This window comes from Elephas maximus, chromosome 5, assembly GCF_024166365.1.
Source record: "Elephas maximus indicus isolate mEleMax1 chromosome 5, mEleMax1 primary haplotype, whole genome shotgun sequence".
NCBI lineage: Eukaryota > Metazoa > Chordata > Mammalia > Proboscidea > Elephantidae > Elephas > Elephas maximus.
The window spans coordinates 80,598,477-80,624,171 of NC_064823.1; the positions used below are offsets into that span (position 1 = coordinate 80,598,477).

Below are 25,695 nucleotides of genomic sequence, written 5' to 3' on the forward strand. Positions count from 1 at the left end.
TCTCATTACAGTAAGGAAGGGAATCTTATTGCATACCTCTCAGGAAATCTAATAATGTGTTGGATGAACTTTCCATGGGAAGGAACAACTGGTTAGGAAATAAAATACTATACCTCTATATAGCAGACATTCAAGCTTAGAATAAAATACTATATCTCTATATAACAGACATTCAAGCTATATATGACATTCAAGCTTAGAACTCTAGGGATGCCAAAAACTGCTCTGAGTATGGTCCCAGCAGGACTGAAATACCTCCTCAAAGCATACTGAACAAATTCTCATGATGCCAAGACTCTTGGAAAAGTTTCTGGGGGTCAAAGTCCACTGCAGCTGCCTCCTTGCCCTCCTCTTAACCACTTGCTCCACTGCAAAAAAAAAAAAAATTTAAGGGTAAGTTACCACGGTTCTCATTTATACTGATTTCCCCTCTAGGGAAGTCTAATCCTGGATCCTAAAATGACATTCATGCTGTACTGCAGTTTGGGATTTGTATGCACATCACAGGTATCTGCTAGCCCTTGTTCAAATTAGGAGTTAAACGTTCGTCTACAAACTGAAAGGTTGGCAGTTTGAACCCACCCAGAGGTAGCTTGGAAGAAAGACCTAGTGATCTACTTCCGAAAGATCATAGTCATTGAAAACCCTATATAGCACAGTTCTACTCTGACACACATGGGCTCATCATGAGTTGGAATCAGTTTGACAGCAACTGGTACTGGTAGTTAGTCCTTGGTAAAATTACACTTCAAGACCAGCCTCTTCGTGCCTTTGTCTTTGCCACTAAAATGTTTATCCAACTGTCTCGCTTAGTCCTGAAGCCCATGTCACTCTCAACTAGCTGCCAGATTGCTTACTATGCTTTGTCAATGCCTTTGAAAATGCAATTTCTCCATTCCTCCCCTTATTCTGCTGTCAAACGCCAGTCTGATGTTGTGTTTGCTTAGTGGGTGGGATGTATAAAATTATCCTTTGGCGGGAGTGTTGCTTGGTTAGAGAGTTTATTGTTATGAAGGAAGGTTGCTGTGTTGTTTTCACGAAGTCTGTGATTCTAAGGATGCAGCTGGTTTGGTTTTTTGGTTTTGTTCAAATTAAGAACTCCAAAGGGCAGGAGAGCAGAAGGACAAGTGATGTAACAGGGAGGAGGTTAGGGAGGGAGAGTCATCACAGGTGTTAGGAGTAGATGGGATGGCATGTGCAGGTGAGCGGTATCATACAAGATATGAAAAGCTCCCAACACAGACGTCACAAGAGTCATGTTGCTCGCCATCTTGGCTGCCTCTACAGCTCCAGTTCTCTCCTAGAGGGCATGTGGCATTGACACACCCCCTTCCTCCACTTCCATAAAGGACTAAACCACAGACACATCACGGGACCTTTATATATCTGGAAAGGCTTTTTTTTTTTTTTAAATTTTTACTGTACTTTAGACGAAGGTTTACAGAGCAAACTAGTTTCCCGTTAAACAATTAACACACCTACAGTTTTCTGATATTGGTTGCCAAACCTACATGTCAACACTCTCCCCTTCTCGACCTTGGGTTCTCCATTACCAGCTTTCCTGTCCCCTCCTGCCTTCTTGTTCTTGCCCCTGGGCTGGTGTGCTCATCTAGTCTCATTGTTTTATGGGCCTGTCTAATCTTTGGCTGAAGGGTGAACCTCGGGAATGACTTCATTACTGAGCTATAAGGGTGTCCCAGGCCAAACACTCGGGGTTTCTCCAGTCTCTGTCAGGCCAGTAAGTCTGGTTTTCTGTATGTGTGTGTGTGTGAGTTAGAATTTTTTCTACATTTTTCTCTGGGTCTCTGTCCAGGATCTTCTATTGTGATCCCTGTCAGAGCAGTCTGTGGTGGTAGCTGGGCACCATCTAGTTATGCTGGACTCAGTCTGGTGGAGGCTATGGTAGTTGCGGTCCATTAGTCCTTTGGACTAATCTTTCCCTTGTGTCTTTGGTTTTCTTCATTCTCCCTTGCTCCAAACAGGGTGAGACCAATGGAGTATCCTAGATGGCTGCTCACAAGCTTTTAAGGCCCCAGACGCTACTCACCAAAGTAGAATGTAGAATATTTCCTTTATAAACTATGTTATACCAATTACGCTAGATGCTCCCCAAGACCATGGTCTCCACAGCCCTCAACCCAGTAATTTGGTCCCTCAGGGAGTTTGGATGTGTCTATAGCACTTCCATGACCTTGTGGAGATGCAGTTCTTGGAACATATGTGAGGCACAAATACTTCTCCTTTGGCCTCTGTGTCCAGGTGAGGTGGAAGAGGCCACACTTGTGCACATCCATGAGTACCTGGAGCTTCAAGAGCTGTTTTGCAGTTGCCTATAAAGAGATCATTGCACCTTTTCTGTTTGTCCTAACTCCTACTTCCTGCTCACTTGATGGTTATTTTGTGATGTAATTTTCCCAAAGCTTGCATATTGTGCTGTCTAAAGAACAGTACGTTTCAAATGGCTCAGCCTGTGTCAAATGTGCCTGTATAACCTGACCAATTAATCCAGCCTGATGAGTCCTTGAGACAAAGAGGCACCAGAAGATGCAGAGACACTTGCCAAAGAGCTCCCTTCCTGCAGTCTGAGGGTCCTTTTCCGTAGCTCAGCTGCCTGTCCATGAGCTTCGACTTGTTTCAAAATCAGAACTCTTTCAGCTTAAGTTCTCCAGAAAATACAGTTTCCGTTTTTCAAAGTTCCCATCCTGAACTTGTGCCTGGTTGGTAACGTCCTTTAAAACTGCATTTCCTCTTAGCAAAAAGGTCATAATCAGAAGCTTAAAAACTTGTATGTTTTCATTTGCACCAATGTGTCAAGTCTATACTATTACATAGAATGATCCTAAGAGAATGCAGTCAGGTAAATTTTCACAAGCTGAGATTATAACAGAAATGCTTCATAGAATAATGAATTAGTAGCTTATTACAATGAAGCACTTTCACAGACATTATTTTATTTCTTCCTTACAGCAGCTCAGTACGGAAGACATTATTACCGTTCCCCTCCATTTTAAGAAGAAGAAACTTAGCCTCCGAGAGCTTGTGTTCTGCTCACAGTACCATGGCCAGAATGCAGCAGAGCTGAGATGGGAGTCTAGATAATATGGTCTCCCTGTCTTGCGCAACTTCACAGATAACTGGCAGCTTGGTGCTATACAGTCTGTGTTTCAGGTTGCCAATTTATAGGAAAAAAAGCAGATGCTATTTATGTTCTTGAAAAGTCTCAACTCACCCTTCAAACTTTGTCCCTTTAAAAAACAGGGAGTCTTGTACAATTTACTTCAAAAAGCTCTGAATAAATCATTTTTTAAAAAACTGCTTTAAAATAGTCAAAAAGAGACATCGGAGTAAATTGTTTTAAGAATATAGATGCTTTGTCAGGAAACAGAGTCCGGCAGGTGGTAGGGGTGGCAAAAGGGTGTGAAGAGAGTGATAATATTCCAAGAAATTATCTTCTTTTGTAAACTGTCACCATGAATTGGGGAAGGAACTGTTTGCAAAGCTCTTTTTATTAACAGTTAATAGGGTTAATTTTGTATCCTTCAAGAGATCTTTAAAAAGCACCCCTTTCACTATAAGATACTTCTTTCAAGATCATTGATTTGCAAATCCTGGGTGAGTTATAGCTCTCAACCCAATCGAGATATAAAAGGGTCACAGAAATCGGGCTCAAAGGTAGCAAGTGTTTGAGCCAGCCATCCAATTCCATTCCAACAATGTGATCTCACCCTTTTATAAAAAGAAGCTATTCTGCTAAACCTCAGAAATGCAGGATGGTTAATTCAGGGGAGTGTGGAGGCCAGGTTATGGCGATCTTAATTTCATCACCATTTTTGCTGGGAGGGAGGAAACAGCTGCTAAAGCAACAAATAGTTTGATTTCCAGAGGCTGATGGGGAAACTCAAGCTGGGTGTACACACCGGTACAGTGCATTTCCTTGGAATGTGGGCAGGAAGTTAAATGTCAGTGAGGAATCTCCTCTTTGCTTAGAAAATTTTTTCCTGGATGAATTAAAAATCCGTTTATTCAGTTTTTCTTGTTTTGTTTGCTTGCTGAAGCATCATAAATATTTCTAAAAGTTGGAGGCAGTGACGTTGAAAGCACAAGTTTACTGCTTGAAGTGCCAAGAGGCCCAAGACCTAGATTCTCATTTAGGCAGTTAGCACGTGGCTTTGGGCAAGCTACTGCATACCTTTGGATGCAGTCCCCTCATTTCTACCTCCAGGGCATGGCCGAAAATCACAAGACCTAGAGTCTCACTCTGGTTCCACTACATATGACAAGTCACACAGCCTAGGAGGATACATATTTTAGGCAGATGATTCTTGCTTTTTTCTTGCTTGACCTTCCTTTCTCCCCAGTCTCCCTTTTCCCCACAACGTGTGATATGCTAGTACCACTGCTACTAACCAGTTGCTGCTGAGTCGATTCCAACTCATGGCAACCCCATGTGTGTCAGAGAAGAACTGTGCTCCACAGGGTTTTCAATGACTGATTTCTCAGAAGTAGATTGTCAGGCCTTTCTCCAGAGGCACCTCTAAGTGGACTTGAACCACCAACCTTTGGGTTAGCAGCCAAGAGTGTTAACCGTTTGCACCACCCAGGGACTCCACTCCTCCTCCTCTTTCTCCTCCTCCTCCTACTGACCCCCTGCTACTAAAAAAAAAAATTACTACACATATATTCGTTTAAATAAAAAATAAGGGGGCTAGATTATTTCCTCACCCCACGTCAACTCACTTAACCAAGAATAAATGAATGGCAAGGGAAAATCTATATCAAATTTGCAGAGATGGTTGGAAGGTTTTGGAGTAAGATTGCAGTTTGAAAAGGGGCTCACTTTTCCCCACTCTCTGCTCACTGTTCTGAATCAGGCATGCTGCCTCCTGTGCCCAGAAAGATTATCTCTCTACCACAGTCCTCGCGTTAACTGGGACCCCCATTCGTATGCTATGTTCTAGAGATTAAAATGGACTTCTCATAAGAAATAACTTAATAAATATGTAGTTTATTTTCATGAGGGTTCATGCTTTAAATCAGCACGCATGCTACATATTGCATGTACATATTTCTCAGTTATACTCACAGCAATCCTGTAAAGCAAGAATTAAACCAAAACAAACAAACAAACAAACTCACTGCCATTGAGTCAATTCCAACTCATAGCCACCCCATAGGGTTTCCAAGGCTGTAAATCTCTATGGAAGCAGGCCGCCACATCTTTCTCCCTCGGATCCACTGGTGGTCTCAAACCACCAACCTTCTGGTTAGCAGTAAGGCAAGAATTAGGCAGATTAAATGATTTCCCCAGGGTCACAGAGATAACACCTAATGCCATCAGAGGTTAAGCCGAGGCAGTCTTGAACCTTCATCCCATCTCATGCATTTCCAGTAAAGAATGAATCTGACTCCCTCATGCTTTTCATGAGCCTTGCAAAAAATACAGAACATTTACCATGATATATACCAAAAAGATTTTCAATGCCAAGTAACAAACAAAAATCCACTGATACCAAACTTGGGAGTAGCATAGTGTTTGGCAAAAATAGCCCCTTGATGAAGAGGGTTGGAGGTTGAATTTACCAAGGAAAATGGAAAAACAAAACAAAAATAAACATTCATATTAAGGATTCATTGGTTACAATGCCATCGGATTATCTGATTCAATATAGGAATATGAGACTAAACTCAGGGTAAGAATATGTGTTTAGTGGAATATACAGCAATTAACTTCAATGGTCTGTTCTGAAGGAGAAATGTAGCCTCTTATTTTAAAATTTTAAATCTTAGAATATCTGTGAACAGCAGTGAATATTCCCTGTTGCCATGACCAATCAGTTGCTGCCGAGTCAATTCCAACTCATGGTGACACCATGTGTCAGAGGAGAACTGTGCTCCATAGGGTTTTCAGTGATGGATTTTTTTGTAAGTAGATCGCCAGGCCTTTCTTCCAAGGTGCTTCGGGGTGGACTCAAACCTCCCTCCTTTTGGTTAGCAGTGAACATGTTCACCATTTGCATCACCCAGGTACGATACCACTGACAGTAATGTTAAATTAAACTTGAGAAGACCCTTTCCTTTGTTTATTAGTTTCCACTCTAAATGCTGCCTGATTCTAAAACATGTATTTTACCATATCTGCCTAATAAAGTCTCCGTTGGTTTCAGACAGGATGTGGAGTGCTGACTTAATTTGCGTACATGTCTGCTTTCCTTAATTAATGTTCTTTGTGCTGTCCTTGTATTCCACAAAGGTTTTCCTTCTTCAATTTCCTTCCACTGCGAGATGTTTGTTTTCCTGCTGCAACGTGTCTGGCCCACCTCTTATTTTATCATTTCTTCTCTATTTATCCACCACTAGCTGTAGACCTTCATTCTCTGCATATTGAGCAGCAGACACCTTCTCTGTTCTTGCAGTGTCCACACGGCCCCCTTCGCACCCTTCACCCAGAGAGGGCTAAACCCTGCCTTCTTTATGGGTCAACAGATCTTCTAAGGTCTTTGACCCATAACTCACTTGAGACTTTGCATTTCTCTTGTCACTGTAGCCTTTAAGAAACTGTTTCTATTTTCCATTGTTTTTGGTCACTGGGTAAAATACCCCCAACACTTCCATAAACACTATTACTCGCTCTGCATTTTTGGCACTTTCATGATGATGTAGAAGCCTGGCATTAAATGTTGCCCTCACCCACTCAAAGCTGACTTTAAGAAAAAAAGAAATATATTGCAGGCACAGTCAGAGCTGCTGATAAATAAATTCTGATTATGCAAATAACTTCTCCAGGAAGCCACCTCAATATTTTTTAAAAGTAAAGAGATCAGCTAGGAAAAAAGAGAGCTAATAAATGAAATACCACCAGAAGTTATTCTGTCATGAATAAATGGAGGAAAATGAAATCTCAGGATGATGATGTGTGCCAAGCTATAAAGGTAAGACTTCTCAGGAAAGCAACCAAATCCAAACAAACCCACTGCCATCTAATCGATTCTGACTCAAAGCGATAGCTCTATTAAATGCAAAGCCAGATTAAGCCAGAGCCAAAAGGCTTCTCAGATCTATGAAAGATAGGGGAGGAATGTCCATACATGTCTACCGATGCATGGTCATAATCCCCCTTTTTAAGCATGTGTGAAAAGTAAAAACAGTCTTCTCCTCAAACTCTGAGACTTCAACTATAAAAATCAAACCATCATAGATGAGAGAAGACATATTCAAAAGGCATCTTAGAGACAAAATGTTTCCCACACCAGAAGCAGAGTAGAACTCCTCAGTAATTTATCGATTACATTAGCATATCTAAAGAAAGAATGCGTCAGTCAGAAAGGGGATTTGGTGTGGACTTGCAGAGAAGAAAGGAGAACTGAGGGGAGCACTTTAGCAGAGTGACTCCCTAACACCCAGAGGGAGAGGGGCCCTCACTGATCATGCAGTGGGAGTGTTTGGGCCACCTGACAGATGTATCCCTAATGGGAAGATGGGCCAACTGGTCATCAGTGTAGATGCCAGCACACACTGGAGCCCCCCATTCTCTCCCCTCTGAGTCCAAAATCACCAAGTAATTCCCTGACCATAGCTAGGCACCATCTAGTTCTTCAGGTCTCCGGGTCATGTAGGCTGTGGTTCATGTGGTCCATTAGTCCTTTAAAATAATTGCTCCTTTGAGTCTTCGGTTTTCTCCCCTCTCCTTTGCTCCAGATTGGGTATTTTAGGTGGCTGCTTGAAAGTTTTTAAGATCCTAGACACTACTCACTACAGTAGGATGTGGAACATTGTCTTTATGAAGTATGTTATGCTAATTGACATAGATGTCCCCTGAGTCTATGGTCCTCAGCCTTCTAGCCTAGTAACTAACCCTAGTAACATCAGGGAGGTGTTTGGTTATGTCTAGGAAGTTTCCATGAGTATGCCCCTTGTGTGTTTTATTGTCTATATTAATACACACGCAGCATCTACAAATGTGTATGCAGTAGTATCCACAACCAAACATATCTACGAGTGGGTGTGCTCCCTTGCGCCCTCTCGCTCCTCTTTAGCATACCTCTCTACCTATATACCCATTTGTAGATTATTATTCCCAACTCAAACCTTTTCAACAGAACCACCAGTATTGCTACCAGAAAACAATAAAATGAACAAAAGAGGGAATCTCCCTGTTTTGATGAAAGCCTGGCGGGGGTAAGGCTAGTGGAATGCCTCCCTGTTGTTAATACCTGAAGTTCCAAACTAACTGCTTTCTCTAGTCCCACAATGAGACAAAGCTTCATAGAGCTCTGGTCACATTTGGGATCAGTGTCACTGTTCATCAGGCCCAGAAATTTAGGAAGTACAGCGCAGCGGAAACTGCCATGCAAATAGCTGCTGCGAAAGTCAGTGTTTCAAAAGACAAGCAACAGATCTGAAATGGAACGTTTCTTGTCACCCCACATCCTCCTCACATCCCACAAGATGAGAAAGAAAATGGAGAAGGGAAGGCCTAACGATCCACCCACGGAGGCTTTTAAAAGCAAGCCGCCACCGGGGCTCTTTTCTAGGAAGTGGGGCAGGGCAGGGACGAGTGGAGGAGAAGTGTTGGAGGGACAATGTGGGTGCTGGCCCATCTTACCTGCGCACCACCAGCCTGAGGGTCTTGTAGGATCCTTTCACTAGGGAAACAGCCTCCCTTCTGGAGCTGCTGAGCGCGACCTCATTGATGTGCACCACCTCGTCGCCGGCCCGCAGTTTGGAGCTCACTGAGTCCGCTTTGCCCCCTTCTTCAATCTGCTTGGAAGAGAGGAGAGAGCCATGAATAAGCACTCGCCGGGCCTGGGACCCGCATGGCTGCCTGGAGCCCTGCCTGGACTCCTGCCAAGCCAGATAGACCGGCTAAGACCACGCCCCACTCACACCCGACCAGACAGTAAGCAGCTAGAAGGCAGGAACTGGGCCTTGTTTTCCACACCCTCTAGACCCCAGAGCCCCGTCGGTCAGGGAGGGCGGTCATTACAGTCAGCGAAAAGGAAGGGAGTCAGTTTGCGTCCAAAGGCCATCACCCCATGGCACCAGGTACCCTTGGGGTTGTATCTTCAACTCCAAAAGTCCGTTCAAAGCAACTGTTTTATTCCTTTAGAAAGCTAGTATTTCTTACCTCAGTTTTTTGGACTACAATTGTTAATTCACTCCACAACGTTATTCAAGACCTCCTTTGTGCCAGAAATTGTTCCAGGTGCTTGGGCTACATGAGTGGAGAAAACAGACAAAACCCTTCCTCTTTTTTTTTTTTTTTTTTTTTTTTATGGCTCTTAGGCTGGGGGGTGGAGAAGGGAAAGCATGCAATAAGCTTAATAAAGGAGTAAATGATGTAGTATGTGAGGAGGCGATTATGTGCTGTTGAAGCAAAAAAGCAAATAATGCTCAATCCAGTGCCATATGTCAATGGATACTTATGGAACATCAAGAATGGTGAAATAGAGAAAAAAAAAATAAAAAAAATAAGTAAACAAACCTGACCCATATTTTCTCTTTTTCAATAACCAAGAAATTACCCACATATTCAAAAACCTTCAATAGCTCTTAATAGACCAAATTCTTAGAATGAATTTGTAAATGTGTCCCTTGCCTAACTTTTAATTTTTTATTATTAAAATAATGTATAGTAAAAATTAATATATGCTTAAGGATAGGCATATAGAACAAAAGAATAGAGTTGAGAATCCAGAAATAAGTCCATACATCTATAGTTAGATGATCATCTACAAAGGCGGCAAGACCATTCAATAGGGAAAGAATAGTCTCTTCAAGAAGTAGTGCTATCCTGCACTCAAGTACATGTATACAGATGTTCACTGTGGTTTTGTATGTGATGACGACTATTTGAAAAAAACCTAGATGCCTAACAATAATGGGACACAGTTTAATAGATTATGGGACATCCACTTAAAAAAAGAAGAAGTGGTACTAGGACACCTCAACACTCGCATGCAAAAGAATGATGTTGATCTTACCTCACACTGTATGGAAAAACTAACACCAAATGAATCAATTACCTAATATGAAAGCTAAAACTATAACACTCTTAGAACAAATCATAGGGTTAAATCTTCATGAGTATGGATTTGGCAATAAATTTTTAGATATGACTCCAAAAGCATGAGCAACAAAAGAAAAAAGATAAATTGGACTTCATCAAAACTAAAAACTTCTTTGCATCAAAGAACACTACCAAGAAAGTGAGAAGACAACCCACAGAATGGGAGAAATATTTATAAATCATATATCTGATAAGGGTCTAGTATCCAGAATATTTAAAGAACTTTTAGAAATCAACAACAAAAAGACCAATAATCCAATTAAAAATGCAAAGGAATTGAATAGACATTTTTCCAAAGAGAATATTCATATGGCTAACAAGCACATAAAAAGATATTGAAAATCATTAGTCATTAGGGAAACACAAATCGAAAAGACAATGAGATACCACTACACACTAACAAGGATAGCTATAATCAAACTAATGGTAAATAGCAAGTATTGGCAAGGATATGGAGAAATTGGACCCTTGCTGTTGGTGGGAATGTAAAATGGTTCAGGCACTGTGGAAGACAGCTTAACAATTCCTCAAAATGTTAGACATAGAATGACCATATGACTCAGCAATTCCACCATGGTATAAACCCAAAAGAAAAAGAAGTACTCAAACAATTCTTCATACACAAATGTTCACAGTAGCACTATTCACACTAGTCAGAAGGTGGAAATAACCCAAATGTCCATCAATGGATGAATGGATAAACAAACTGTGGTTTATATGTGCAACGAAATATTATTCAGCCATAAAAGGGGATGAAATACTGATACATGCTACAATGTGGATGAATCTCAAAAACATTATATTAAGTGAAATAAGCTGGACACAAAAGGTCACATGTTGCAGGAATTTCATTTATATGAAATATTCAGAATAGGTAAATCCAGAAACAGAAAACAGATGAGCTGTATCCAGGTGCTGGAGGTTTGGGGAGGGAGTGGGGAGTAGATACTTAATGGGTACAGGGTTTTATTTTGGAATAATGAAAATGTTTTGAAACTAGACAGAGGTGGTAGTGGTTGCAACATTTTGAATTTACTAAATGTCACTGAATTATTCACTTTAAAATGGTTAATTTTATGTAATGTAAATATGTATATATATATGCTTTTTATAAAAAATGAAAACAGTATAGAAAATGTGCAAGGGGAAAAGAAAAAGTAATTATTTCCCCTGCTCTCCACATGTTACTTTCTAAAGGTAACTATGGTTTACACTTTGATTTATGAATTTCATATATACATCCATATATATACGTTGTTGTTGTTGTTAGGTGCCATTGAGTCAGTTCCGACTCAGCAACCCTATGTACAACAGAACAAAGCACTGTCCAGTCCTGTGCCATCCTCACAATCGTTGTTATGCTTCAGCCCATTGTTGTAGCCACTGTGTAATCCATTTCAGTGAGGGTCTTCCTCCTTCTGGCTGGCCCTGTACTTTACCAAGCATGATGTTCTTCTCCATAGACTGGCCCTTCCTGATAACATGTCCAAAGTATGTAAGATGCAGTCTTGCCATCCTGGCTTCTAAGGAGCATTCTGTCTGTACTTCTTCCAAGACAGAGTTGTTCTTTCTTCTGGCAGTCCATGGTATATTCAGTATTCTTTGCCAACACCATAATTCAAACGTGTCAATTCTTGTTCGGTCTTCTTTATCCATTCTCCAGCTTTCAAATGCTTATGAGGCAATTGAAAACACCATGGCTTGGGTCAGGTGCACCTTAGTCCTTAAAGTGACATTGTTGCTTTTTAACACTTTAAAGAGATCTTTCACAGCAAATTTGCCCAATGCAATATGTCGTTTGATTTCTTGACTGTGGCTGCAAGTAAAATGAAATCTTTGACAACGTCAATCTTTTCTCCATTTACCGTGATGTTACTTACTGGTCTAGTTGTGAGGATTTTTGTTTTCTTTTTTTTTTTTTTATGTTAAGGTGTCACCCATACTGAAGGCTATATAGTCTTTGATCTTCACCAATAAGTGCTTCAAGACCTCTTCATTTTCAGGAAGCAAGGTTCTTAAAGAGTCCTCCTGCAGTCCTGATGCCACATTCTTCTTCATATAGTCCAGCTTCTCTAATTATTTGCTCAGCATACAGGCTGAATATGAATGGTGAAAGGATACAACCCTGATGCACACCTTTCCTGATTTTAAACCAAGCAGTATCCCCTTGTTCTGCTTCTTGATCTATGGACAGGTTCCTCATGAGCACATGATCTATGGACAGGTTCCTCATGAGCACAATTAAGTGTTCTGGAATTCCCATTCTTCGTAATATTATCCATAATTTGTTATGATCCACATAGTCAAATGCCTTTGCATAGTCAATAAAACACAGATAAACATCTTTCAGATATTCTCTGCTTTCAGCCAGATCCACCTCACATCAGCAATGATATCCCGTGTTCCAGGGCTTCTTTTGAATCTGACTTGAATCTCTTGCGGTTCCCTGTCAAGGTACTGCTGCAACCACTTTTGAGTGACTTTCAGCAAAATTTTACTTGCATGTGACATCAATGATATTGTTCAATAATTTCTGCATTCTGTTGGATCACGTTTCTTTGGAATGGACACAAACATGGATCTCTTCCAGTTGGTTGGCCAAGTTGCTGACTTCCTAATTTCATGGCATAGACAAGTGATCACTTCCAGTGCTGCAACTCTTTGTTGAAACATCTCACTTGGTATGCCATCAATTCCTGGAGCCTTGTTTTTCGCCAATACCCTCAGTGCAGCTTGGACTTCTTTAGTACCGTCGGTTCTTGATCATTCACTACCTCCTGAAATGGTTGAATGTCAACCAATTCTTTTTGGTACAATTACTCTGTGTATTCCTTCCACCTTCTTTTGATGCTTCCTGTGTTGTTTAATATTTTCCCTGTAGAATCCTTCAATATTCCAACCTGAGGCTTGAATTTTCTCTTCAGTTCTTTTAGCTTGAGAAATGCCAAGCGTGTTCTTCCCTTTTGGCTTTCCATCTCCAGGTCTTTGCACATGTCATCATAATACTTTGTCTTCTCGAGTTGTCCTTTGAAATCTTCTATTCAGCTCTTTTACTTCATCATTTCTTCCTTTCACTTTAGCTACTCCACATTTAAGAGCAAGTTTCAGAGTCTCTTCTGATATCCACTTTGGTCTTTTCTTTCTTTCTTGTCTTTTTAATGACCCCTTGCTTTCTTCATGTATGATGTCCTTGATGTCATTACACAACTCGTCTGGTCTTTGGCCATTAGTACTTAATGAGTCAAACCTATTCTTGATATGATCTCTAAATTCAGGTGGAATTTACTCAAGGTCATACTTTGGCTTTTGTGTACTTGTTCAAATTTTCTTTAGCTTCAACTTAGATTTGCATATGAGAAATTGATGGTCTGTTCCACAGCCGGCCCCTGGCCTTATTCTGACTGCTGATATCAAGCACTTCCATCATCTCTTTCCACAGATGAAGTCAATTTGATTCCTATGTATTCCATCTGGTGAGGTCCACGTGTATAGCTGCCATTCATGTTAGTGAAAAAAGTTATTTGCAGTGAAGAAGTTGTTGGTCTTGCAAAATCTATCATGCGATCTCCAGCGTTGTTTCTATCACCAAGACCGTATTTTCCAACTACTGTTCCTTCGCCTTTGTTTCCAACTTTTGCATTCAAATCACCAGCAATTATCAATGCATCTTGACTGAATGTTTGATCAATTTCAGACTGCAAAAGTGGTAAAAAATCTTTAATTTTCTCATCTTTAGCGTTAGTATTTGGTGTGCAAATTTGGATAATGGTTGTGTTAACTGGTAATAATATCATACTATGCACACTTCTTCAACCCGCTTTTGGCACTTAGCAGACAGGCATTAAAGTGAGGTGGCTAAGAGTTTGAGGAGTGTATAAATGACATGGGGATGGTATATGACCTCCTCTAACTTTACAAGGGGGAAGGAGAATCAAGATCAACAGCCTAACGCTGATTCCTATGAGGCAGATTTCAGACATGCCTTCTATCTCCACCATCTTTACTAACTCTGACACCAGCTGTCCCTACCACAGCACTCTTTACTGTGTTGGATAACTCATTGCAATGGCCAGACAGAATTCACAGTCAGTACTCACAATTATGGGCTTTATTAGGTTAGTAACAGTTACAGTTCAGGTTCAGGAACACTCAGGATACAATTCTTCCGTCAGGATGCCTCTTCCCAGCTGTGCTTGCAGCCATGCCTTTCCCTGGCCCTGGGCTTCTGCCCAAAGGCACTCAGCTTTCTCTCACCGTGGGCCGGGAAGCCTACCACTCCGTCTCCAGCTGCTGAGTCCCTGTTGCCAGGTCTCTCCTGCTTCTCACTGTCTTTGGGATTACAGCTCACTCACTCTCTTGGTCTCCTGCTTCCAGGAGCTTGTCAACACAGGCATCCAGGGTCCAAAAGATGTGCTGGTTCCTGGCTGTTCTTCCTTGGTGGTTGTGGGATCTTGTCCTTTTCCACCTCTGGAAAGGCTCATTTCAAGGCCAGCAGGATGGCAAAACTGACCAATCCCTTTGGTAGGCCACAATTACCCTGTCACAGAGTCCTGCCCAATCACTTAGGTGAGAGTTACAAGACCATGGCTAGAAAGGACACACACAAAAGTGATCTATCACACCACAAGGAATCAAACAGATAAACTAAATAACAGTTACTTATTCTCTCTAGCCTCAGACTCCTCGTCTATAAAATGGGGATAATAACATTACCTACCTCACAGAACTACAGTGAGGATTAATGAGGTAATCCACATGAATTGGCAAACACAGAACCTGGAACATTGTAAGATCTCACAAGTGGCAGCTATTATTTTCATAAATCAAATAGCAGAAAGGTATTTCCATTCATAAAACATTCTATAGATCTTGGTTATTTGCTCCATAATGAACATGGTATGAATGTAACGTGGTATATTTAACAACCCTCTATTGATGGTACTTTCCTTCTGCCTTTTCGTCCTACTACAACCTTCTGGAAATTCACTCTTTCCAAGCACACTGGGCACACTCTAACCTCTTGGCCTTTCCACTAGTTGCTCTGTTTTCCTTCTTTCTGGACTGCTCCCCACCCTTTGCTGCACCCTTGAGCCACCTATAAGAACTGCAGCATACTATAAGGGTCAGGAGCAGGCACTCTGCAACAACAGCAGGGCTCTGTCATTTACTAGCTATGTGACCTTGAGTAGGTTAATTAAACTTACTGTGTTTCCTCTTCTGTAAGATGATAGCAGCTACCACATAAGACTGTTGTGAGGATTAAGTGAGCTCATACAAGTAAGTGCCTGGCACGTAGTACATATTCAGTAAAGCTTAGCTGTAATTATTACCCAGCCTTTAAAGCCAAGTTCAAATCCTATCTCATCCAAGGCTCTCCGGGTCTCTCACCAGCCCCCCACCTGTCCTTGAAGAAGTAATCCCTCTCTCTTCAATTTTTGGAGAAGCGAATGAATGAAATAATACATAAACTGTAAAGTAATATCTAAATAATTTATTCTTTGTATACTCCTTTAATATACTTCTTGTGGTTATCACACATTAAATAGCAGAGCTATTTATGGCTATGCCTGGGCCTTTCCCCCACTCCACCCCCAGCTAGGATTGTGAACCCTTTGAAGACAGGAATCATGTCTTCATCTTTACTTTCCCGATAATTCCCCACCCAGAACTCTGCACGTAGGACCTCCTCAGAAAATATTGATTCATTCATTCAACAAATATTTATTGAGCCTCTACTGTGTACCAAGTACACGCTTGGGGGGTACAATGATGAACATTATAGATGTGGTCCTGCTCAAGTTGCAGCTTGTGGAATTGAATCCCCTCTGTATCATTTGCCAACATTTTCAATGAAATGAGACCTAAGAAATGACCAAAATCTTATATAAAAAAAGGAAGTCAAGAAAGCTTACTTCTCTAGTTTGTATTACCTCCTTCTATTGATCTATTCAGTGTGAAAGCAAACATGTAAAAGAATATCATAAAGAGTTCCACTATTGTTCACAGTTCTCATAAACTATTTTTATAACCCTTTGTATTTACAGAGTTTGTTGCAATCTCTTCATTTTGCACAGAACATTTAGTTTTAAAATGCTTACTTGTAAAAAAGTCAATTAATATAGTCACTTATAAAAGAAAACAGTTGGGGCTGCAATGATTTTTTGCAGTGGCTTTTATTTGTCAAACCTTAGTTTGGTGCCTACTATACATTTTGGTTTTCAAATCTCACCACACTCTCTCTCAGCGATTCATGCTGTCTTGGGGTTTTAATTATTACCAGAGATGACTTTCAGAACCTTTTTCTCAAACACCAAACTTTTGTATAAGCCCCTATCCTATATTTTCGACTCCTTTTACCCTCTTCCTTCTCTTTTCTTCCAATACCTCTCATCTGTCATGATACTTATTCTCATCAACCCAGACAGAATCCATCTTTCTCCCTTCTAAATGGTTTCTATCTATGTTGAGATAAGCCTCTATCACTGTCTTTATCATTGGTGTTTCTGTTCATGCTCTATCTCCTCTTCTAGGTTTTAAACTCCTCAAGGTCCGAACCTTGGTGTTTCCCTAGGATAAAAATATATGAATACACTCATTCCTCCATTCATTCTACAAATAATTTTTGAGCACCTACCATGTGCCAGGCACTGTTCTAGTCCTGGCGTAATATCAGTCCAAGAACAGATGCTTTCCTGGAGTTTACATTCTAGTATACTTCTAACATATTTTACATCTTTTTATTTTTAAAAAATACATATTCATTGAGGCAGAAGAGCCTAGAGTGATAAAATCAAGGCTGGATTCTTTCTGTTCTTAAAAGTGCTTAGACTCAATCACATAAAATTGATTTCATCCACATAAAAGACTCGCCCTAGGAAGTCAGTCAATTTCTAGTGAATCAGAGGAGCCCTAGGATGTTTCTTGGTTCTGGGATTCACCCAAAGGCTCTACTCCCAAAGGAGGAGTGTTCTGACAGACCCAACCGAGGCCTTGGATTTAACCCTCTGGGCTAACTCATTTCAGCTAACCAGATTAAGGCCTAGTGGGCCCATTTGTGGATTACTTAGGACCCCCACTTTCTACTCCTCCTTCTTTGTTGCTGGTGGCCCTTAAATTTTATGCCATCAGTGTCAGTGGGTCTGCTATTTGTCGGCCACTTGTTGCCAAGAGAGTTGAAGCTATGGGTTAAAGCAAGGTTGTGAATTATCTTAATTTATATTATTGTCTTCATTTAGTATCACAAACGATAAATTGAGAGGTTGGGGTGCTTTTGCTGATGTTCTCATAACCAAATAATTTATTTCACTGTAAAAAAAAAAATTTTTTTTTTTAATTTAGTAAGCCTAACTAAATACATAAATCTTAAGTTCCGTGCTGATTATTCACACAGTTTATCCAAAATCATTATTATGACATCTCTTTTTAAAAAATAAAATAAACTTACATTTGTATAAGGTTTAACAATAATTTTCTGGAACTATTCATCAGAGAGATTATGTTACTTCTAACCCCAAGCCCTGCTGATACTGTCTGTCAACAAGACTCAGCAAAAAATGAAGCTTATTCTTTAAAACCTTTGGATTAATACTTTAACAGCTAAAGGGTTCACTGGCATTGTTTGTTCAATTTCACCTGCATAGAATTTACTTATTCCAAGAATGTGATTGCCAGTAGGTTCATTGACTTCAGATAAGACACCATTACAATTGGGTGGAAATTCCTAAGCTAACAAACTAAGGCAGAAGTGTGTAGACATATATACCTTGGAGCTGGAACATAAGCAAGCCATTTTTCTTCTCAAATTCTAAATGTATTCACAGATGGGATTAAATTTATTTTGTTTTGATGATCCATTGTCCTTTTTCTGACATGAAAGAGGTTGGATTTTGAATCGTTTACAGTTCTTTACATTGCCATAATATTTAGCACCTAACATAGTGCCTGCACATAACGAGTGATCAATAAATACTTGTGGAACAAATACTGAGAGAACAGATAGTAAAGAAATAAAAACAGTACTGGGTAATACATGCCATGATAGAAAAAAAAGTACATTCAAAATGCAGGCACAAAAAAGAGGGTCGTGTTTGTAATGGCCAGGGAAGCGTTCTCAAAAGAGAAGAGTAAGGATTGAAAGAGGGAATAAGGGAGGCTTCACCAGACAGACAGGAAGGATCCCAGTGGTCCATGTATTAATGGACCACTAATTTGGGTGAATTAGTCACAACCTTTTGCCAGGACACATAGTTTGGCAAGCTAATTACTTATTGGATTTTGGACTCTATTCACCCCTTCAGCTTGTGCCTTTGTGTAGTAAACAACTCATATAACCATACTTGTGGCCCTGCTGACAAGGGGCAAAGGCGTTCCAGGCAGAGGGAACAGCCAGTACAAAAGAGCTGAGAAGTGAATTGGCAGAAGCACAGGAGCTGAGTTATTTTTTAAACAGCTTTGTTGTCGTTGTTGTTGTTGTTAGGTGCCATCGAGCCAGTTCCTACTCATAGCGACACTATATACAACAGAACAAAACACTGCCTGGTCCTGTGCCGTTCTCACAGTCTTTGTTATGCTTCAGCCCATTGTTGCAGGCACTGTGTCAATCCATTTCCTTGAGGGTCTTCCTCTGTTTTGATGACCCCCTATTTTACCAAGCATGATGTCCTTCTCCGGGAACTGGTCCCTCCTGATAACATATTCAAGGTACATGAGACGAATTCTTGCCATCTTCCCTTCTAAGGAGCATTCTAGCTGTACTTCTCCCAAGACAGATTTGTTCTTTTTTCTGGCAGTCCATGGTATATTCAATATTCTTCACCAAAACCATAATTCAAAGGCATCAATTCTTCTTCAGTCTTCTTTATTCACTGTCCAGCTTTCGCATGCATCATTAGGTGCTTCAAATTCCCTTCACTTAAACAGCTTTACTGACATATAATTCACATACCATATAATTCACCCATTTAAAGGGTACAATTCAGTGTTTCTGGTGTATCCACAGAGTTGTACAACTGTCACCAATCAATTTCAGAATAGTTTCATCACCCCAAAAAGAAACCTCATACCCACTAGCAGTCACTCCTCATCCCTCCTCTCCCCTCAACCTCCACAGCCCTAGGTGACCACTAATCTACTTTCTTTCTCTATGGACTTGCCTATTTTGATATTTCATATAAAAGGAATGATGCAATATATGGTCTTTTATGACTGGCTTATTTAATTAACATAGTGTTTTCAAGGTCCATCCATGTTGTAGTATGTGTCAGTACTTCATTTCTTTTTTATGGCTTCATTGTTGGGTATACCACTTTTTATGAATGCATTCATCAGTTGATGGTCATTTGGGTTGTTTCCCCTTTCTGACTATTATAAAAAATGCTGCTATGGCCAGTCAAGCACAAGTTTTTGAGTGGATGTATTTTTTTTTTTTTTCTTCCAAATCTCTTGGGTAAATACCTAGTAGTAGAATTGTGGGGTTTTTATTTGGTATGGTCACTATATATTTAACCTGTTGAGGAAGTGCCAGGCTGTTTTCCAACACAGCTGCATCACTTTACATTTCCACCATCAATTTGTGAGGGCTCCGATGTCTCCATATTCCCAACACTTGTTATTATCTGTCTTTTTTACTATAGCTATCCTAGTGGGTATTAAGTCATATCTTATTGTGGTTTTCATCTTCCTTTCTCTGGTGGTTAATGATGTTAAGTACCTTTTCGTGTTCTTGGCCTTCATATATCTTCTTTGGAGAAATGTCTATTTAGATCCTTTTTTTAAAAAAAATTTTTAGTATGCATTAGGTAAAAGTTTACAGGGCAAGTTAGTTTCCCGTTCAGTTATTTGTACATTAAGAGTTCCATGACATTGGCTTCATTCTCACAATGTGTAAGCACTGTTCCCATTTCTGTCCTAGGCTACTGACTTTCTAGCCCTTCCAGGCTTGTCATCTTCACTTTTGCCCAAATGTTGCCCTTTAGATCTCGTACAGTTGATTGTTCTAGCTATTTGTATTTTTTAACTGGGTTATTTGTCTTCTCATCACTGAGCTGTAAGAGATTTTTATACATTCTGGACACTAGTTCCTTATCAGATACATGATTTGAAAATATTTTCTTCCATTCTGTAGGTTGTATTTTCCCTTTTGTTTTTTCAAAGCAATAGTTTCAGGGGTTCAGACAGCCTCCACGGCTCCAGAAAGGCTGGAGTTCATGAAAATTTGAAATTCTGTTCTACATTTCCCACTTTTTGATCAGTATTCTTCGATAAAATCTTTGATCAAAATGTTCAGTAATGATAGCCAGGCACCATCTCGTTCTTCTGGCCTCATGGCAAAGGAGGCAGTTTTCATGGAGGCAATTGGACTCACATTCCATTTTCTCTTCTTATTCCTGATTTTCCTTCTTCCTCTGTTGCTCCAGGCAAATAGAGACCAATTGTTGTGCCTTGGATGGCTGCTTTCAAGCTTTTAAGACCCCAGGAACTATGTGACAAATTAGGAGGTAGCATAGAATCACTGAACATGTTATTAAGCCAATTAACTGGGATGTCCCGTGAAACCATGACCCTAAACCTCCAAACCAAGGAACCAAATCCCACGAGGTGTTTGGTTGTACATAAGCCTCAGCAGCTACTCTTTTTTTTTTTTGCCTTTGTTGTAAATACATCTGTGATGGCTAAGGTTATGTGTCAACTTGGCTGGGTCATGACTCTCAGTGGTTTGGCAGTTATGATGCAGTTTAGCAGTCATATGATGATGTGATCACTTCCATGATGAGATTTGGTATAATGTGATCACCTCCATGATGGGATCTGCTACTAGTAGACAGTGGTGGGCTTTTGGCAAGGCACATGGGCTTTTGCTCACTCTGGATCCTGCAGCTGGCTTCCGTTCATCTGACCTCCAGTTCTTGGGACTTGAGCTAGCAGCTTACCTGCCGTCTTGCATACCGATCTTGGGTTCACCTGCCCCTTCGGCTATGTGAATCAGGAGAAACCTCTATTCTGACCCATGCACATGGGACGTTCCAGCCTCTGTAGCCGCGTGAGCCACTTCCTTGATATAAATCTCTCTCTTTTCTATATATATGTATGTATTTATACATTTTACTGGTTTTACTTCTCTAGAGGACTCAGCATAAGACAATGTCTATCACACAACTTCTGCCAATTCAACTTTTTACAGGTGTACAACTTATTAACAGCACTTAAAATAATCAGCTGTGCAACCTTACCCTTAATCAATGAGATTTTTCCATTGCTGTAAACTGGAACTCGGTAGCATATATTTTCACTTTCTTGCTGGTATCGTTTTAATTTTTATATGATCCAATTTCATATGTTTTTAATTGTTGCTTTTGCTTTTGCTGTCATATCTAAGAAGGCTTTGCTTAAACTAAGGTCACAAAGATTTACTCCTATTTTTTCCTCTAAAAGTTTTAACTCTTACATTTAGGTCTACAATCCATATAAAATTAATTTTTATGTATGGTGTAATGAAGGCACCCAACTTCATTCTTTTGCATGTAGATATCAGCTGTCTCAGCACCATTTGTTGAAAAGACAATAATGTAAGTGTTTATTTCTGGACTCTCAATCAATTCTGTTCCATTGATCTCTATGCTTAGTATTTTTTTTACAGACTCATTACTATTGGTGCACAAAATAGGAGAGAGGAATTAAGTGAGATGAAAAAGTAGGCAGCTTATGCTCCAAATACTGACCCCTGGGCTATCTTTAAAGTGATCAGGTTGTTTGAATCATGCTGTATGCCTGAACATTCTGTCCCTTTGTTCCTTTTTCCACACCTTCCACACTAAGCTGCCTTAAAAGGAAAAATAAAGGGAGAAGAGTTTGTGGACGACGAGAGTGAAGTGGTCTGACTGGGAGTGCTCTTGTCAATCACGTTGGCTGATTCTGTACCCTTTGCCTGGGAGATGCCCACCTCTTCTCACTTCCCTCCCTTTTGCCTGGATAACCCTTTTTCATCCTTCAAGACTCAACTCAAACAGCTATTTACACTTTGTGAGGGATGTCTCCTTTGGGCTCCCATAGAACCCTGTGCTTTTCTCTGTCACAGCAATTACCATACAGAATTGTCTAGGTGTGGACTTGACTGCCTTGCCCACTGGACTCTGAGATCCCTGAAAACAAAGGCCTAACCATATTCATAACTGCATCCCCAGTGTCTAGCACATTCCAAACCCAAACCTGTTGCCATCAAGTCCTACTCATAGTGACCGTATAGGACAGAATAGAACTGCCCCCTTGAGTTTCCAAGGCTGTAATCTTTACAGAAGCAGACTGCCATGTCTTTCTCCCATGGAGCTGCTGGTGGGTTCGAATCACAAACCTTTTGGTTAGCAGCCAAGCGCTTAACCACTGTAACACCAGGGCTCCTTTGCCTAGTATATAGCAGATGCTTAAAAAATATTTCTTGTATGTGACCTTTATTCATTCACTCACTCATTATACAACATTTGTTCCGTCCTTATTATCTGTACCTACAAGTTAGCACCATGAGATGCTAACTTGTAAAAGACTCCATCCTTTAAAAAAAAAATATATATATATATTATAAAATGCAGAAAAAGAGCAAATATGTGATATTTCTAATCTTTCTTGGTACAAGCTAATAAGGTTACCTTCTGTCCTTTACCTGCTTCACAGTTTCAGACATGTAACACCAAAATGGCCTTGATCCCCAGTGTGGGAAAAGGCTTATTGATCTCCCCATTGTCCATCTCCCATGGATAGTTTCTGTGACCAACTGCAGCCCTTGGCTTACTCTGCCACACATCTGCATATCAACTTGTATCTACTTCATTGCTTCTAAGACATACTTTTTTTTTTTTTTTTTTACCACATTTTAACATCACTGAAATCTTACAGTTAATGGCATCTTAGGAGCCCTGCTGGTACAGTAGTTAAGCACTCGGCTGCTAATTGAAAAGTCAGTAGTTCAAACCTACAGCCACTCCACAGGAGAAAGATGTGGCAGTCTGCTTACCATCTGCCAATATATTGCATTTATGCACTTGGCCAGAGCCATCATCACTTAAATTGAGTTATGTTGGTATCTCAAGTTTTGAGTTTAGCTACCATGTATATTTAAAAAGATTCAACTATAATTCAACATTGAAATAAAAACTATTGACTGTGAGGCATAGAAAGAGAGCAATAGAACATAAATTTCATATCAGTTAAATAAATATTTGTCATTGAAGGAATGACTACAATGACGTGTTTTCTTGAAAAGCAATAACCAGATAAATGTTTTCTGAAACCTAACGGGGAAAAGCCACTCACAAGAAGATGAAGATGTGCTATGTTTTGCTACTGAGAAAAGGACTATCACACACCAAGCAATGCAACTGAAGGAAGAAGGAATTGCCAAATCCTTTGGAATGGATGAAAAAAATTTGCAAAGCAACAAGAGACTTATATGACTGATTCATGCATCATTCAGAAACATTGTTAAGACATGTCACAGTTATCAACAGTATATTTTTCTTTTTTTTAATGGCCTATAAAGTAATGGTACATTTAAAATGGTGTCTTAGATTTGACGAAATATAGGAGTTCCATCCCTGCATCTCCTTTCTTAGTTCTGACTTCTGTGGCTTACTCTGGATCTCCTAAGATTATCAAATCCCCTTGAGTGAAAAAAAAAAAAAAATGCAGATATTCAGCTTGTCACATTCTGCATGGTTTCACTACATGAATTCTACCTCCGCAGATGAAGAGAGGCTCATTATGATAAGATCTGGCCCAAAATGTTTCCACAGAGTCCACACTCTTGAATGTCTATCTGGCTGTTAGTATGGGTCCCATACATGTTAACTATTTTTGTTGCCAATATTATTAAAGCGGAAGGCTACTAGGAGGTCAGCTTCGGCCTGAAGAGGGTCTGCAATGTGGTGGGGCTGAGGAGAGTTAATAACAAGTAATAAAAGGAGCTTCTGGCTGTGAGGATGTGTGTGTTCCTGTTCAAAGCTGGGTGTGATGTCTGCAAGGGCAGGAGCTAGATCCATCTCATTCCTTTCTCTCTTCCCCCCTCTTTTTTTTTTTAACCCTTCTAGCCCAACCTAGGAGGAGCCCTGTTGGCACAGTGGGTAAGCGCTCTGCTGCTAAATGAAAGGTGAGCAGTTTGAACCCACCAGCTGCTCTGCAGGAAAAAAGATGTGGCAGTCTGCTTCCATTAAGATTCTAAAACCAAACTATTTCAACTCATAGCTACCCTATAGGACAGAGTAGAACTGCCACATAGGGTTTCCAAGGAGCGCCTGGTGGATTTGAACTTCTGGTTAGCAGATGAATGCTTAACTGCTGTACCACCAGGACTGCAGCTTGGACTTTCTTCCTACAATATCACCGGTTCTTGATCACATACCCAAACCAAACCTATTGCCATTGAGTCGATTCCCTTTCACACCAACCTTATAGGGCACAGTAGCACTGACCAATAGGGTTTCCAAGGAGCAGCTGGTAGACTCCAACTGCCAACCTTTTGGTTAGCAGCCAAGCTCTTAACCACTACATCACCAAGGCTTTTGATCATATGCTATCTCCTAAAACAGTTGAATGTATTTAGTCTGTATGCTGAGCAAATAATCCGAGAAGCTGGAACATGGCATCAGGATTGGAGGAAGACTCATCAACAACTTGTATTATGCAGATGACACAACCTTGCTTGCTGAAAGTGAAGAGGACTTGAAGCACTTACTAATGAAAATCAAAGACTACAGCCTTCAGTATAGATTACACTTCAACATAAGAAAAAAGAAAACGAAAATCCTCACAACTAGATCAATAAGCAACATCATGATAAACAGAAAATATTGAAGTTATCAAGGATTACATTTTACGTAGATCCACAATCAAAGTCCATGGGAGGAGCAGTCAAGAAATCAAAAGAAGTGTCCCTTTAAAGTGTTGAAAAGCAAAGATGTCACTTTGAGGACTAAGGTGTGCCTGACCCAAGCTATGGTATTTTCAATCATCTCATATGCATGTGAAAGCTGGACAATAAATAAGACCAAAGAATTGATGCCTTTCAGTTATAGTATTGATGAAGAATATTGAATACGCCATGGACTGCCAAAATGAGGATCTTGGAACAAGTACAGCCAGAACCCTTCTTAGAAGTGAGGATGGCAAGACTTCTCACGTACATTGGACATGTTACCAGGAGGCACCAGTCCCTGGAAAAGGACATCATGCTTGGTAAAGTAGAAGGTCAGTGAAAAAGAGGAAGACCCTCAAGGAGATGGACTGACACAATGGCTAAAACAATGGGCTCAAACATAGCAAGGATTGTGAGCATGGCTCATGACCAGGCAGATTTGTTCTGTTGTAAACAGGGTTGCAATGAGTTGGAACCAACTCAGCAAAGCCTAACAGTTAGTGAGTAGCACTTATCATTTTTCCCACTCAGGAACTCCATTGATTGGTGTCTTTACAAGGAGAAGGAGATTTAGAGACAAGGACATACATGGAGGGAAGATAGCCACGGGAGACAGAGGCATAAATTAGAGTGATGCAACTATAAACCAAAGAATGCTAAGGATTGTCAGCAACCCCTCAGAAGCCGAGAAGAGGCAAGGAAGAATTCTTCCCTAGAGCCTTCAGATGGA

The 25,695-nt window shown here is 40.3% G+C and overlaps 1 protein-coding gene across 2 annotated transcripts in view; it reads right to left on the bottom strand.

Moving 5' to 3' along the window:
- Positions 1–332: 332 nt before the first annotated feature.
- LOC126077059 (protein Shroom3-like) overlaps positions 333–25,695 on the bottom strand; it is a 195,847-nt gene continuing 170,484 nt past the window's right edge. For both annotated transcript variants that reach the window (XM_049885983.1, XM_049885984.1), the window contains 2 exons: positions 8,603–8,757; positions 333–368 (listed from right to left, as the gene is read on the bottom strand). In XM_049885983.1, coding sequence (XP_049741940.1) covers positions 353–368; positions 8,603–8,757 — 171 coding nt within the window. In that variant the 3' untranslated portion in view covers positions 333–352. The remainder of the gene's footprint in view (positions 369–8,602; positions 8,758–25,695) is intronic.